The following is a 13,086-nucleotide window of genomic DNA, read 5'->3' on the forward strand; positions in this document are numbered from 1 at the left end:
TCAGCTGCTGCCTTTCTTTTAGACAATGCCTTTACCACACTTTATATGAGAAATGTTAGTGATCTAGGTTGGAAAACCTGATGACTTTTGCTAGTTTCTTTCAAATACATTTTATTTAGTGTTTTTCAGCCACGTGCAATCCCTAAATTAGAAGAGTATTATTTGCCACTAGTCCAGAGATTTAACACACTAACTCATATGAAAACTGTTTGCACATTATGTAATGACTCTGACTTCTCTGCATTACATAAATTTTAGATTTCTCAAATATGTGGCTGGTCGTGTTCCCCTGCCCCCCATTAAGTTGTTGAAGAGATGTAGAACAGCCACTGAATTTGGAGGTGGTATTGAGATACTACCTTAATTATTCTATATGATACTTTGTTTTAGTTAATTTTAATGTTGTGCTGTTTACTTTGAATATCTTTGAGTTCTGAGTGGACTTTTGGCAGGTCTAACTTTTTGGTTTGATTCTTCTTAGACCTGCTTTTCTTTGCTGATCAGATGTTTTCTGGGTGTTGTCCAGTTTTGTGTAACTTGTCAGATCTGTATGTTTTCCTCCAGGTAGCTCTTCACTCTGTCCTTTCTGAATAGCCTTCCTACAAGTTTCTTCTCCTTGTTTGGAAGAAAGATCCTGGATGAGTTCAAAATCTTGAATACGGGAAGTTCTGAAACATCTTTAAATTCAAGTCCTTGAGCTTTTCAGTTCACTTGCCTCTCTAAAATCCGTAGCTCATCAAAATTTGTTTTCTTTAGATCAGTCACTTTGGTTTACATATCTGCAGTTCTTAATTCCTTTTAATTTCAATAAAATAATTTTTTATATTGCAAACTAAGGCTGTCTTCTGTAGCCTGTTGATATATAATGCAGATGTGATTCACAGGTCTCCAAGTCCTAGTTTCTTAGATGTGCTTTCTCTTTTGGTGCTCTCAGCAGCTCTGCTAGGTCTAGATCAGTTGCTTTTTGTTTGGCTGACAATCCTTGGTAAGGTAGGAAGTGGTGAAGGATGTTACTTTCTGGGGAAAGGGGGATGTGAAGGTGTCGGACTGCAGTACACCCTGCTTTCCAACTGATGGCTTCATGTAGAGTTGTGAAGAATCTGGTAGGAGAGTGAACTTTGTTTCTCTCTAAATGTTATGCTGAGTCTTCTAAGCTGCCCCACGTACCGCTTCCAGATATACTCTCTTAGCCGTTGTAACATCTGAGGCAAAGCAGCAGTAGGTGTGGTCGGTGCTGTCATATCGCACATTCACTGTTGCGTACGTAATGTCATCTTTCTGTGCTACCAGCTTTCTCTGTTACCAGTCAGGACTTGTGTACAGCTCTTGAAGTGAAGAACAAATGTTTGAATTCAGCACCCTGCTAATTTGAGTGCCTCCAGCAAAGAAGAATTTAAAAAACTAAAGGCTGTCTTCCTCAGTAACCACCTGCCATTTAGCTTTTTTGAGTGTGGTGTACCATGATTTCTTGCTTTATACTGAGGTTAGGGTTGATTTCAGAGCATGATTTTATAGAAGCACCGCTCCTCTTGAAATGAAAGGTAAAACTCCTTTAGCCTTTGGTAAAAGTAGTAAGGCAGAACGCTTTGGAAAGGCTCGTTTTTGAAGCTGAATAAAAGCTATTCTAAAACTTAGCAGCTGTGCAAGATCTGTCAAACTTCTGCTGTAGGTAATGATATATATATATATATCTAATTGTTAAACTGTTGTTTGGTCATACTATGATAATGCTTGGAAGCCCAAAGAAAAATCAGGATCCATTTTGCTGTGCAATATAAGAGGTCTTGGTACAAAAGACTTACAGCTTAAACAAGGTAATGGGCTGTGGTAAAAAGATAATACATGAAGAAATCTTAATTTGTTTCTTGCAGAACGGCTCAGGTCAGATGATGGTCAGCCGATGGTACTAAAGTTAAAGGATTGGCCTCCAGGGGAGGACTTTAGAGATATGATGCCTACAAGGTGAGTAAACCTTAGTATCAATGCCTACTGGACTGCTGTAGGCACTGCAGGAGGAAAACATGCCTTTGTTCTCTTTTTGCTCTGTAGGTTTGAGGACTTGATGGAAAATCTTCCTCTTCCTGAATATACCAAGAGGGATGGCAGACTGAACTTGGCTTCTAGGCTGCCAAGCTACTTTGTCCGTCCTGACTTGGGTCCCAAAATGTACAATGCCTATGGTACGTGAGAATAGTTCTGCAGATGTTGATTTTTGTGACTCTTTATTATACTCTTTATTGTACTTAGGGCATATGCAAGGTTGTGGCATTAATCAAAACTGAGCGCTTATCCTAGAGCACACTGTCATTGTTTTAAATTGGTCCTGCGATCTATTCCTATGCTAGTCCTCTCTCTGTCAGATGTGCCCTTTTTTGCCTTGTGGTTTCCAAGAGATGTACATATGATAAGTTAAGTTTGCAAACAATTATTATTTAATACATATAATAAGCACAATACTGATACAGGGTTCAAGGAGAAGGTAGTATCTTTTTGAGACCATTTGATACATTTGAGAGGAAAATTAGCCAGCTTCTGGGCACTTCGATCTGTGCGTTCATGTTTCTGACCAGAGTTGTAGTTTTCTTAATCCACGTCTAACAACATAGACCATAGACAACATGCAAGAGAAAACTGTCACCATGTTCAGCTGCCTGAATTGGATAGTTTTGTCTTCTTAAGACTGTAATTATTTAGTAGGTAAATAGCATACAAATGGAGGAAGCCTTTGTCTGAACACATACCCTGCATGGGGCTGTGAAGCATTCAACTTTCAAAGGATTGTCAATGTAGCCGATTGTGGAGGATATATGAATAATTAATGCATGTCGTATCAACTTGAATTATTTCAGTTCCTGTACTGACTTTGAGGTCATGGCCAAAAGCAGGTTTTGGAGACTTTTAATTAAAAAGAAATGATTGTTAAAGTTCCAGGATACTTTTAAATAACCGATTGATTTGGAAGTATGTACTTTTGCAACTTTAGAGTAAGATAAATAACACTTAAAGTAGTTGCTCTTTGTATATACTGAAAAATGTGAAGTGACACTGATAAGGAGAAAATTGCAGCCATCTTGCAAAGCAAGTATGTGGAAGCAAACTTACCCTAATGTAACTTCTGTAGTTCTCTTTGAATATTGATGAGACAGGGGTGCAGGGTTTTTTAAGGTTTTGTATTTCAATTATCAATATACCTACAGTAGCAACTCACCTGAGGACATGAAAGATTTTGCATTGTTTCGTCTTTTTTAAAAAATGTTTTAGCTTAGTAACCAAATGTGGATTAGACTTTAGCTGGAAGCCAACGTATTGCAGTTCTGAGAAAGTGTTTGTGGGGTTATTTTGTGGTTTTTAGCAGTATGACATCACAAATAAGAATTAAAAAAAATAGGGGTTTGTGAACTTAGGCAAATTGAGCTTATTCAGTATTTAAAGGTGTTCAGTGTTTTGGTTTATGTATTACTTAACAAGTAAGTTGAGTGAAGAAGGCCATACACCAAAGAGCTTATAATGTAATCAGGCAATATATATATGAGTGCAGCAAGAAGCAAGGTAATCAGTGATGGCTAACTTGTCTTTGTGTATTGCTAGTTGCTAGCAATGGAAGGAATGGATTCATTTTGTTGCATTTATCTTAAATGTGAAAGTTTTCTTTTCCTTTGTATCAGAGTTTGTGGAGGGAGTGTCTCCCTCTACTATTTGATCCTTCTTAGATATATAGGTCTTGGTCCAAAGAGAGAAAGTATTGCACTTTGTTTACTTCCAAGTTAAAAGAAAAAATTTAGCTACGTCTGTCTTCAAAAACAGTTTTGTATCTTTTTGCTCTTAGCTGCTTTACAGACAAATTAAAGGGTGGACCTAGACATAAAACCAGTAATTCTGTCTATGGTGAATAAGAGTAACTTTTCTAGCGTATTAAATTATTTTGGTTGTAAATATATGGCTTTGTTCTGAGTATGTGGTGGAAAAAAGTTCTCAATAGTGAGGTAAAGTCTTTCATGTGGTTAGCATTTTAAATTTACAAACTGTCTAAATTTGCTGCTGTTTCTGGTCTGTTATGATAGGTACTGCACAGTGAGTTGAGTTCCTGTCCCCAGAAGTTTATGTTTTAAATAGAAAAGAGATAAATACGATGGTGATCCTAAAATATAATCAGTAGTCTTGTGGTCATACTTACGTTAGTGTTTGCTGATACAAAGATTTTTTTAATCTTTTAGTTTTTTTCCCCATGTTACTTGCTAGAGGAGATGGTAAAGCAAAAGTAGAGAGAGTGCTATTGAAGGGTCAGAGGAAGAGAGAAGAATGTGTTATATGAGAAGGTGAAAGAATTAAGCAGCAACCATTTGAAATCTCTTTCTCCATTACTCATAGCCACTTGAGAGGTGTAAGATCATCCAATGTATAAAGGTGTAAGCGCTTGAGAGTCTGCAGGTGTTTTTCCTTACTCAGTTGTAGTCTGAATTGTTAATGATGAGTTGGACGATAACTGCTGTGAATTCAACTGATCATACGGATTTTACAGCTGAGTATGAGAAAATAACAAACTGCTGGAGGCTTACACTTGTAACAGTTCAATGACTTGCTACACACAGTGTGATGCTAATGCCACTGACAGCAGTCGAGGTTTCTCTTAGAATCATAGAATAGAATCATAGAATGGTTTGGGTTGGAAGGGACCTTAAAGATCATCCAGTTCCAACCCCCCTGCCATGGGCAGGGACACCTTCCACTGGATCAGGTTGCTCAAAGCCCCATCCAACCTGGCCTTGAACACTGCCAGGAAGGAGGCATCCTCAGCTTCTCTGGGCAACCTCTTCCAGTGCCTCACCACCCTCACAGTAAAGAACTGCTTCCTTATGTCTAATCTCTTGTACCTCCAAGCAAAGGAAAACAGTGCCAAAGAATGCCTACTAACTTTGTATTATGAAAGCTAAGTTCCTTATGACAGATTGTATAAATGACCCTCAGAGAGACAAAATTGTAAAGTACAAGTTCAGGCTTTGTTTTTAAAATGCTTGTTTTCTCATGATGGGTGAACTATATTTGCTACTTCTATTTCCTGTAAAATAAAAACACTAGTTATCAGTAAACTTTTTACTTATGCCACACATGACATGAAAATAACTGTTTCAGCTGCCCTTTGGCATTGGTTTCTGCTCTCATTGCTGTGTAAAGTTAGCATTCTAGAAAGATCTTTCAGGCAGGTTATTTCTATGAGAGCTTGAATAGAATTTGATTTTATTTTACACTCTATTGTAGGCTTAATTACTGCAGAAGACAGACGAGTTGGTACCACAAACCTGCACTTGGACGTGTCTGATGCTGTTAATGTCATGGTGTACGTTGGGATTCCCATTGGGGAAGGAACCCATGATGATGGTAATGTTTGAGGAAAGCTGTTTTCTGTCCATTAAAAATCAATTGTGTGTGTAAGAAAGAAGGCTGTACCTTTTATTGTTTAAGCTTGTCATATCTATGATATAGAACCCAAATATACAAGGCAGTTTGCTACGTCTGCAGCACATATTTAAAAGTGCGGTAATGCTTCATTGGTTCCCAACTGTGGAAGCAGCAGAGTTTTGCTAGAAATTAGATATCTCCCTGAAGAAAGGAGGAGAAAGGGTGATAAAGTTACTCTTTCTTCTCCTTGTATTTGAATAATTGTAGTTAGTTCAGTTTGAACTCATGACTGAGCTTTGTGATTAGCTGCCAATTGACACGTTTCCTGAATTTTGTTAAGATGAAGCTTGATGTGCTTAGAAAGGGTACTATATGATGCGGCAGTTGCAGTAGCAGTGTGACTGGATTTAGCAGCTCAAAATGCTCCTTCCTCTTCTGTATGTCAAAAATCAGAAGCTTTGTAATTGTATCACTCTTATGTGGATTCCCCTTTCAGAGGTTCTGAAAACAATTGATGAGGGAGATGCTGATGATGTAACAAAGCAGCGAATCCATGAAGGAAGAGAGAAACCTGGAGCATTGTGGCACATCTATGCTGCCAAGGATGCTGAAAAGATACGGGAACTTCTCCGGAAGGTATGTTGGTTACAAAGGAGGCTTGAGCCTACAGGATTCCTTGACTAGCTTGCTTACAGCAGCTGAATGATACAAGTTGCTATCAACATCACGTGCATAGGTATTCTAATGCTGTCTTTGAGGACATTAATAGTTATTATGTTCCCAGGTTTTCAGCCTGGTCTAGAATCTTCATACTACTGCACATGTCACTAGTTAAGACTTAAATGAGCTTAATGAAAGTAATGTCCTGCCTTGAAATTGTTTGTTTGTTATGGGTTTTGGTACAGAGCTTTTTGTGAGCCAGCAATATCAAGGTGCTGTGTCATGGTTTCACCCCCACCCCATATCTTGGCCCTAGGTTGGAGAAGAACAAGGCCAAGAAAATCCCCCAGATCATGACCCCATTCATGACCAAAGTTGGTACTTGGACCAGACCTTACGTAAGCGACTCTATGATGAGTATGGTGTACAAGGCTGGGCAATAGTGCAGTTCCTTGGAGATGCTGTGTTCATTCCTGCAGGTGCTCCCCATCAGGTAAGTATGCCAACTCTAGGCCATATTGACAAATAGAATTGAATTTGAGGCACAACAGGACTGCGACTTCAAAATAGCTGTTAGTTAATATTGCTGACTTAGGTTCCTTTTTCTACATATGCAGTTCTTACAGGAACTATTTGAATTGGATCTTAGTCATTATATTAGTGTCATGGTTTAACCCCAGCCAGCAGCTAAGCACCACGCAGCCGCTCGCCCACTGCCCCCCACCCCTGGGATGGGGGAGAGAATCAGGGAAAAAAACCTCGTGAGTTGAGATAAAGACAGTTTAATAGGACAGAAAGGAATGAAAAACAATGATAATGATAATAATAATATGACAATAGCAATACTAAAAGAATTAAACTATACAAAGCAAGTGGTGCACAATGCAATTGCTCACCACTCGTTGACCAATGCCCAGTTAGTTCCTGAGCCGTGATCCCCCCTCCCAGCCAGCTCCCCCCAGTTTATATACTGGGCATGATGTCATATGGTATGGAATAGCTCTTTGGCCAGTTTGGGTCAGCTGTCCTGGCTGTGTCCCCTCCCAGCTTCTTGTGCCCCTCCAGCCTTCTTGCTGGCTGGGCATGAGAAGCTGAAAAATCCTTGACTTGGTATAAACACTACTTAGCAACAACTGAAAACATCAGTGTGTTATCAACATTATTTTCCTACTAAATCCAAAGCACAGCACTATACCAGCTACTAGGAAGAAAATTAACTCTGTCCTAGCCGAAACCAGGACAATTAGTAAAAATTATATAAATACCTGAATGATGTATACAGTACTGTGATGGAATTAAGAAAAAAAAATTAGGGTAAACAGTGGGAAAACATTCTCTGTAGTGAAACGTCAGCCAAGGGAACAGAATTCCAAAAAAGTGTGGAGAACAGTAGAGAACTTGCTTTGGGGAACACTAGTGTATGTGGGAGAATAGGGAACATGTGAGATGTCATGTATTTTGTTCTGGTTTTACTATTAGACACAATTCTGTGTGAGATCAAATAGGCTTCAGTTCCTGTTTCTGATAAGTAACTGTGGAAGAACCTAACATACGTGGGCTGGGGGGGAGTGGGGAGGTGGGGTGGGTTTGTTTGGGGTTTTTTGGGTTTTGTATGATTCATTCAGTCTTGATGTATCTGTCATTTGATACGGATTTTTTTAGGTCCATAATTTGTACAGCTGCATTAAAGTGGCAGAAGATTTTGTATCTCCAGAACATGTGAAGCACTGCTTCCGTCTGACCCAGGAGTTCAGGCACCTGTCTAATACTCATACAAACCATGAGGATAAACTGCAGGTAACCGTTTTGTGACAGTAGTCACTAAATATGTCCTGTATTTTGCCAGCTTTGTTCGGGACTAGAAATGTGTGGCTCGTGATTTCAGAACAATTAACAACTTTCCACAACTTTGGAGGTTCTCATGCGATAAGTATTTAAAAAATAATTAATGCACCTATGTCTACAGTATTATGTAAATAAAAATTAGTAATAAACTTTTGGATTTCCAGACAACTTTCCCACTATTGGACTAGTGCATGTGTTGGTATTAATAAGTTTTTAAATGACTGAATCCTGAATGACAGTGAAGCATAGCAGGAAAAAAAAAATAAAAAGGAAAAAGCAGTGCTTTGTTTTGAAGAGATACATTTATTTGACCAAGGACACTTGTATTTGTTTCTTTATTGCCTAAAGGAAAATTGCTCTGAAAGTGAAGGCTTGCTTATTTAAATCAGGGATATGGTTTAGTGGTGGACTTGGCAGTGTTAGGTTTATGGTTGGACTCCATGATCTTAAAGGTCTCTTCCAACCTAAATGATTCTATGATTCTAAATTAGTCCCAAACAGGAAAATTAAATGTGTTTTGCTTTGAAGAAGTGCGGCTGCTTAAACTAATAATTATGCACAGAACATATTATGCACTGAAGTAGTACATTGTGTATAAGACAGTAAGTTCTACAGAGAGAAGACCGTAGGAGACCTTTTTTGATTTCACCTGTGTATGCTTCTGAAGAGTTAGTATCTGTTTAGTTTGCAAATTTTGTTGTCAGCATTTTTTGTGTATTAGTAATCTCATGCATGTAAAATGAAGGAGGGTGGAGATCTGCAGAATGGCTGTTCTTGCAAAAGTGAGTACTCAATATATAGCCATTCTCCAGTATGTCACCCAAGAATGTCAGAACTTATCACATTAATTCTCTCAAACAATTCAGTGAAAAATTGCTATAAATTTCTACATGGATTTGCACAGGATTTTAAAGGAAAGAAGAAGTAGGATCAGCTCTCATTGTGGGGATCCACCTTCTAACACTGTACCTCTTCAGCTGTAGTGACACAGATGTGGAATTGTTTCTGTAAATGAATAGGTTGCAAATGAATAATGCTTATTATTAAAAAAAAAAAAAAAAGAAAAAGAAAAAGAAAAAAGTAACTGCTGGCAAAGTGGAACTCTACTCCTGTGAAAAGAAATACTGGTTGTATTTGTGCCTCACAGCCAAACTTTACCATTTTTCTGTGTCATTTTTCATGTATATTTTTATAGTATTTTTATATAAACATCTGTCTCTGTATTTTTTTATATATATTAAAAAATAGAGACAATAACTGTCGCATAAATGATACAAAAGACTGAGATCATATGTACAGCAGGAAAAAATGGTGCTTGGCAGTTAGTTGAGCAAGTGCAATTAAGCTACTCACTTAGAGGTGAAACTGTTCTGTTCAATACCTAGAAATGGAATTCAAATAAACTTAATCAGAAAAATCAGAAACAAGATAGAGCTTTGATAAGTAGCTAAGCATGGAACAGATTGCTGTGAGTACTAGTGGATTTTTCATCTCTGATCTTGCTTGCCTTTCTGGAAGATGCACAAATTAGAAGAATTTCTAGCCTCCATACAAAGACAACAGGATGATTTGTTGTGTCATCTTAATTTACATAGGGTTAAACCATATGATTTTCTTGCTCCTTTTGAGTTTGATTCATGTGAATCTGTAAGTGACTCGGATCACAAGGACTTTTTCAAAATAAACTCATATGCGTGACTTCATAGTATACTTCCTCCTAGCTCTCACAAAAGAGAGACTTTATCTTAAAATAACATGAGTAAATACATGTTGCTGGGTGACCAGAAAATGAGTTAATGAATCAGTGCAGGTGTCTAAACTATTTGTCATCTAACCGTGACAGATAAAAATTGTGCTGTTGATATCCTGAAGCAGTGATAGTATATACTTTGCGTATACTTGCCAACTATTACGAATTTAGCTGTCAAAGTTGATTGCATAGGTATGTGACTCTCCTTGTTAGTCTGTAGAAGTTGATTTTTTTTTTTCCCCTGTTACAGGTGAAGAACATTATCTACCATGCAGTGAAAGATGCTGTTGGCACACTGAAAGCTCATGAATCCAAACTAGCTAGATCGTAGGAAATGCTAATTCCAAATGCCCTGTGAAGTAAGCCTTTTGCTCACAGTATATACAGGGACTGCACATGACTGCCTCTGCAGGAGCAGAGGCTTCTCACTAAGAGCTGGTGTGGTCAGTATTACACACACTCTTCAGCCACTGTTTTCTACGCTGCCTCAACACTGAAGGTCTCATGGAAGGTCGCACTGTTACATGCAGAATTCCAGATTCTAACGAAAGGTGCCATGTCCCTTTCCTGTGGCCTTTTGCAAATTGGAAGAACATGGAAACCACTTGGTGTTCCTGCATATTATGATTAGAAATGGTATAAAGAGTGTGGATGTTTTTTTTCCTCATGCCTAGTTAGTCTCCACAAAGTTAGAAGGAATGTGCTGGAGGTGGGTTGTCCTACTGCAGACTTAGTTGATAGCTGCTGAAGGAGTGTGACCAACAGTAGCCAAACTGCAGAAATTTAAGCAAACTTCCCATGTGAGATACAGGCCAAGGAAAAGAATAAAGCTATTCTCTGCACTCCCCTTCTTGTAGCCGTTTCTCTATACACTGTAGACTTGCAGAAATAAAGGGAGAACCCACTTTTTTTCCCCCAGGAGACTCCAGAAATAGGAGAATTGTGTATTTAGTGAAAAAATAGGTTTGTAGTGAAACAGTTAATATTTCATGAAAGTAGATATTTTTAGTATTTTTGAAGTACCACAACTGTTCCTGGATTTTCAAGGAAAGGCGCATTACATTTAGTCTTCCTTTCAATAAAATCAAGAAGTGATTTTTAGAAAGCAGTCCAAAATAGCACAAAAACAGCCAAAGGAGAGTGAATAGAAATTGACACCCCACCTCCCTTGCCCATATTCCTCACCCATCTTCCCCCCTCTCCCTACGCCACCCTGCTTCCTCGGAATGAGAAGTAAAAAGGAGTATAAACTCTGTTCTCACGTGGAGATGTTGTACATCTCTCCCTGCACTGGTGACTGCAGGCAATAGTTCACCCAATACCAGTGCTAGCTGAAAACATCTATCCTTTCCAAAGTGAAGGAAAAGTTAACTTTCAGTGTCAACTTTGTCCAGAACTATTTTAAGTAAAATGTTCCTGCTTGATAGAACTGTATTCAGAATTTACTAATGTCAGCATTGATGCAATGGATTTCATTGTCCGGGTACATGGGGAAATGTATCTACCTTATATTCAGCTGTACTGTAGTGCCACCTGCAGGCCTGTTAATATGTTCACGGTTATTTCATTTTTTAAAAAATAAAAGTCATTTACTGTAACAGCCTGGGCAGTTTCTTTCAGACTTGCATGCTGATCTTCTCGCTTTGAGTTGGTCTCAGCTCCTGCCTCTGGTAACGTAGGCTGCCTGTTAACTTCTTGCCCTGTGTCTGACCAGAAGGCTTGGGTGTTTTACACCTCGTGTCCCAAGCGCGCGCTAGGAGCATACCAAGCCACCTGCAGATTCTTGATTCCCGCAGATAGTGTGGGTAGAGGATCTGTCTTGTCATAAACAACATCTCTTGTGCTCTGCTCCCCACCTCTCACTATCTTCCGAACAGGCTGGGGGTCAGAGCTGCGCTCTCCACTGGAGATACGGATGGGGTGGTAAAGGTTCCCTGGTTTCTGACCCTGGAGGTCGTGATGGCAGCAGCAGTTCTGTTCATTGACTCCTGGCATGCTGGCAGCTTCTCAGGTTGGTTACTGGGTGCAAGTAGTTCGCTCCCGGGCTTTTGCGGCCTTCGTACCCTTGCAGCTATACTGTGAATATGGGCTAATTCAGTCCGCTACAGATGAAAAGGATTATGCCAAACCCATGAACCATTCGACTTCACCATATTCCTACTGTGCAGAATTTCTTGTGCGCTTCTGTTGTACTCTGTGCATACAACCCATTCTGATGGGTTAATTATAGCTGAGATGTTTCCCTTATTTGTGTGTGTGTGTGTATCGGCAATTAGAATTAGATAAAGATCAAAAAGACAAAGACTTGGCTATGTGTAATAATGTGCGGTGATCTACACTGAGTTCTGCATCTCATGCTGAACCTTTGTTTGGTTTGAGTCTATCAAACGTTGTTTCTGTCTCTTGAATTTCCTCTTTTATTAATCATAGAGTACAATCAACCTAAAGCAATTTTCAGCCAAAATAAGAGGAATGATTTGCACAAAAATTATAGATTAAAATTAAGAAATATGTAGCAGTCCAGATGAGGACAGGAAGAATTTGTAAATTGATCTGGCAAATCAGTTCCAGTAACTTATATTTGAAAACTTTTATCCTTTATCTGGATTGTATGCATCGGGAGATGGAGACTACCACTTCTTTTGGCAAGTTCTTCCAAGTAGGTAATTTTTTTATATGGGGCACAAATTTGCATTTCTGTAGATTCAGAATCCACTTACCAATTCTTGCTTGTTTTCCACTAAGAGCAGGTCTTCAGTTGAATAAAAGCTGTAATTGTCAGCTCTTAGAATTCTGTCCAACTAATTAAAATTTAGCTGTTACTGTACAGCAATTTCAGAATTTCTGAAATAGAATTTTCATGTATTGTGTATCTGCAAACACGGGTTTTTATTAATACTAATCAAATATATATATATAGATTATATATAACTTCATGTATTTAAGGATGTATATATTATACATTACATATATTATCTATTACACTCTATATGTGTGTATATGTATAAACCCCAGACAACTGCAGGCGTTTGTTTTGGGTTTGTTTTCTTTCAAACATGCTTAGCTTCTGCTCTCTGCTGTAGCCTTACATGGTCAGGGATATTTTACGGTACTTGTAATTAGACTGTGAAGCTCGCTGCAAGTCTATCACGTTGATGCTGGAAGTAACTGTATTTAGAGCTTCTACTACATCCTTTGACAGAGTTGCAAGATTTAATTCTGCTTTGTTTGAAAGTACGTACCTTTGTTAGCTTAGTAATTTAACTATGCTCCAGAGCCTTTTTTCCCCAAGAAGTGTTTGTTCTCTGTCTACCCCTTTGACCATTTTCATAGCTTCATAGTTCTTTTATGTGCCATTTCACTCCCCCGATGCATCTGTCTTCCAAGATGAACAGTGTTGGACTGTAGAATCTTTCTGTAGAACCTGCTCAGTG

At 38.6% G+C, this 13,086-nt stretch overlaps 1 protein-coding gene across 1 annotated transcript in view; it reads left to right on the forward strand.

Moving 5' to 3' along the window:
* Window positions 1–11,250, forward strand: part of KDM3B (lysine demethylase 3B) — a 70,097-nt gene extending 58,847 nt beyond the window's left edge. The window contains exons 18-24 of the mRNA XM_050905079.1: window positions 1,872–1,962; window positions 2,050–2,180; window positions 5,257–5,376; window positions 5,894–6,033; window positions 6,374–6,550; window positions 7,720–7,854; window positions 9,903–11,250. Of these exons, the coding sequence (XP_050761036.1) occupies window positions 1,872–1,962; window positions 2,050–2,180; window positions 5,257–5,376; window positions 5,894–6,033; window positions 6,374–6,550; window positions 7,720–7,854; window positions 9,903–9,983 (875 nt within the window). The 3' untranslated portion in view covers window positions 9,984–11,250. The remainder of the gene's footprint in view (window positions 1–1,871; window positions 1,963–2,049; window positions 2,181–5,256; window positions 5,377–5,893; window positions 6,034–6,373; window positions 6,551–7,719; window positions 7,855–9,902) is intronic.
* The last annotated feature ends 1,836 nt before the right edge of the window (window positions 11,251–13,086 follow it).

This window comes from Gymnogyps californianus, chromosome 14 (assembly GCF_018139145.2).
Source record: "Gymnogyps californianus isolate 813 chromosome 14, ASM1813914v2, whole genome shotgun sequence".
Lineage (NCBI taxonomy): Eukaryota > Metazoa > Chordata > Aves > Accipitriformes > Cathartidae > Gymnogyps > Gymnogyps californianus.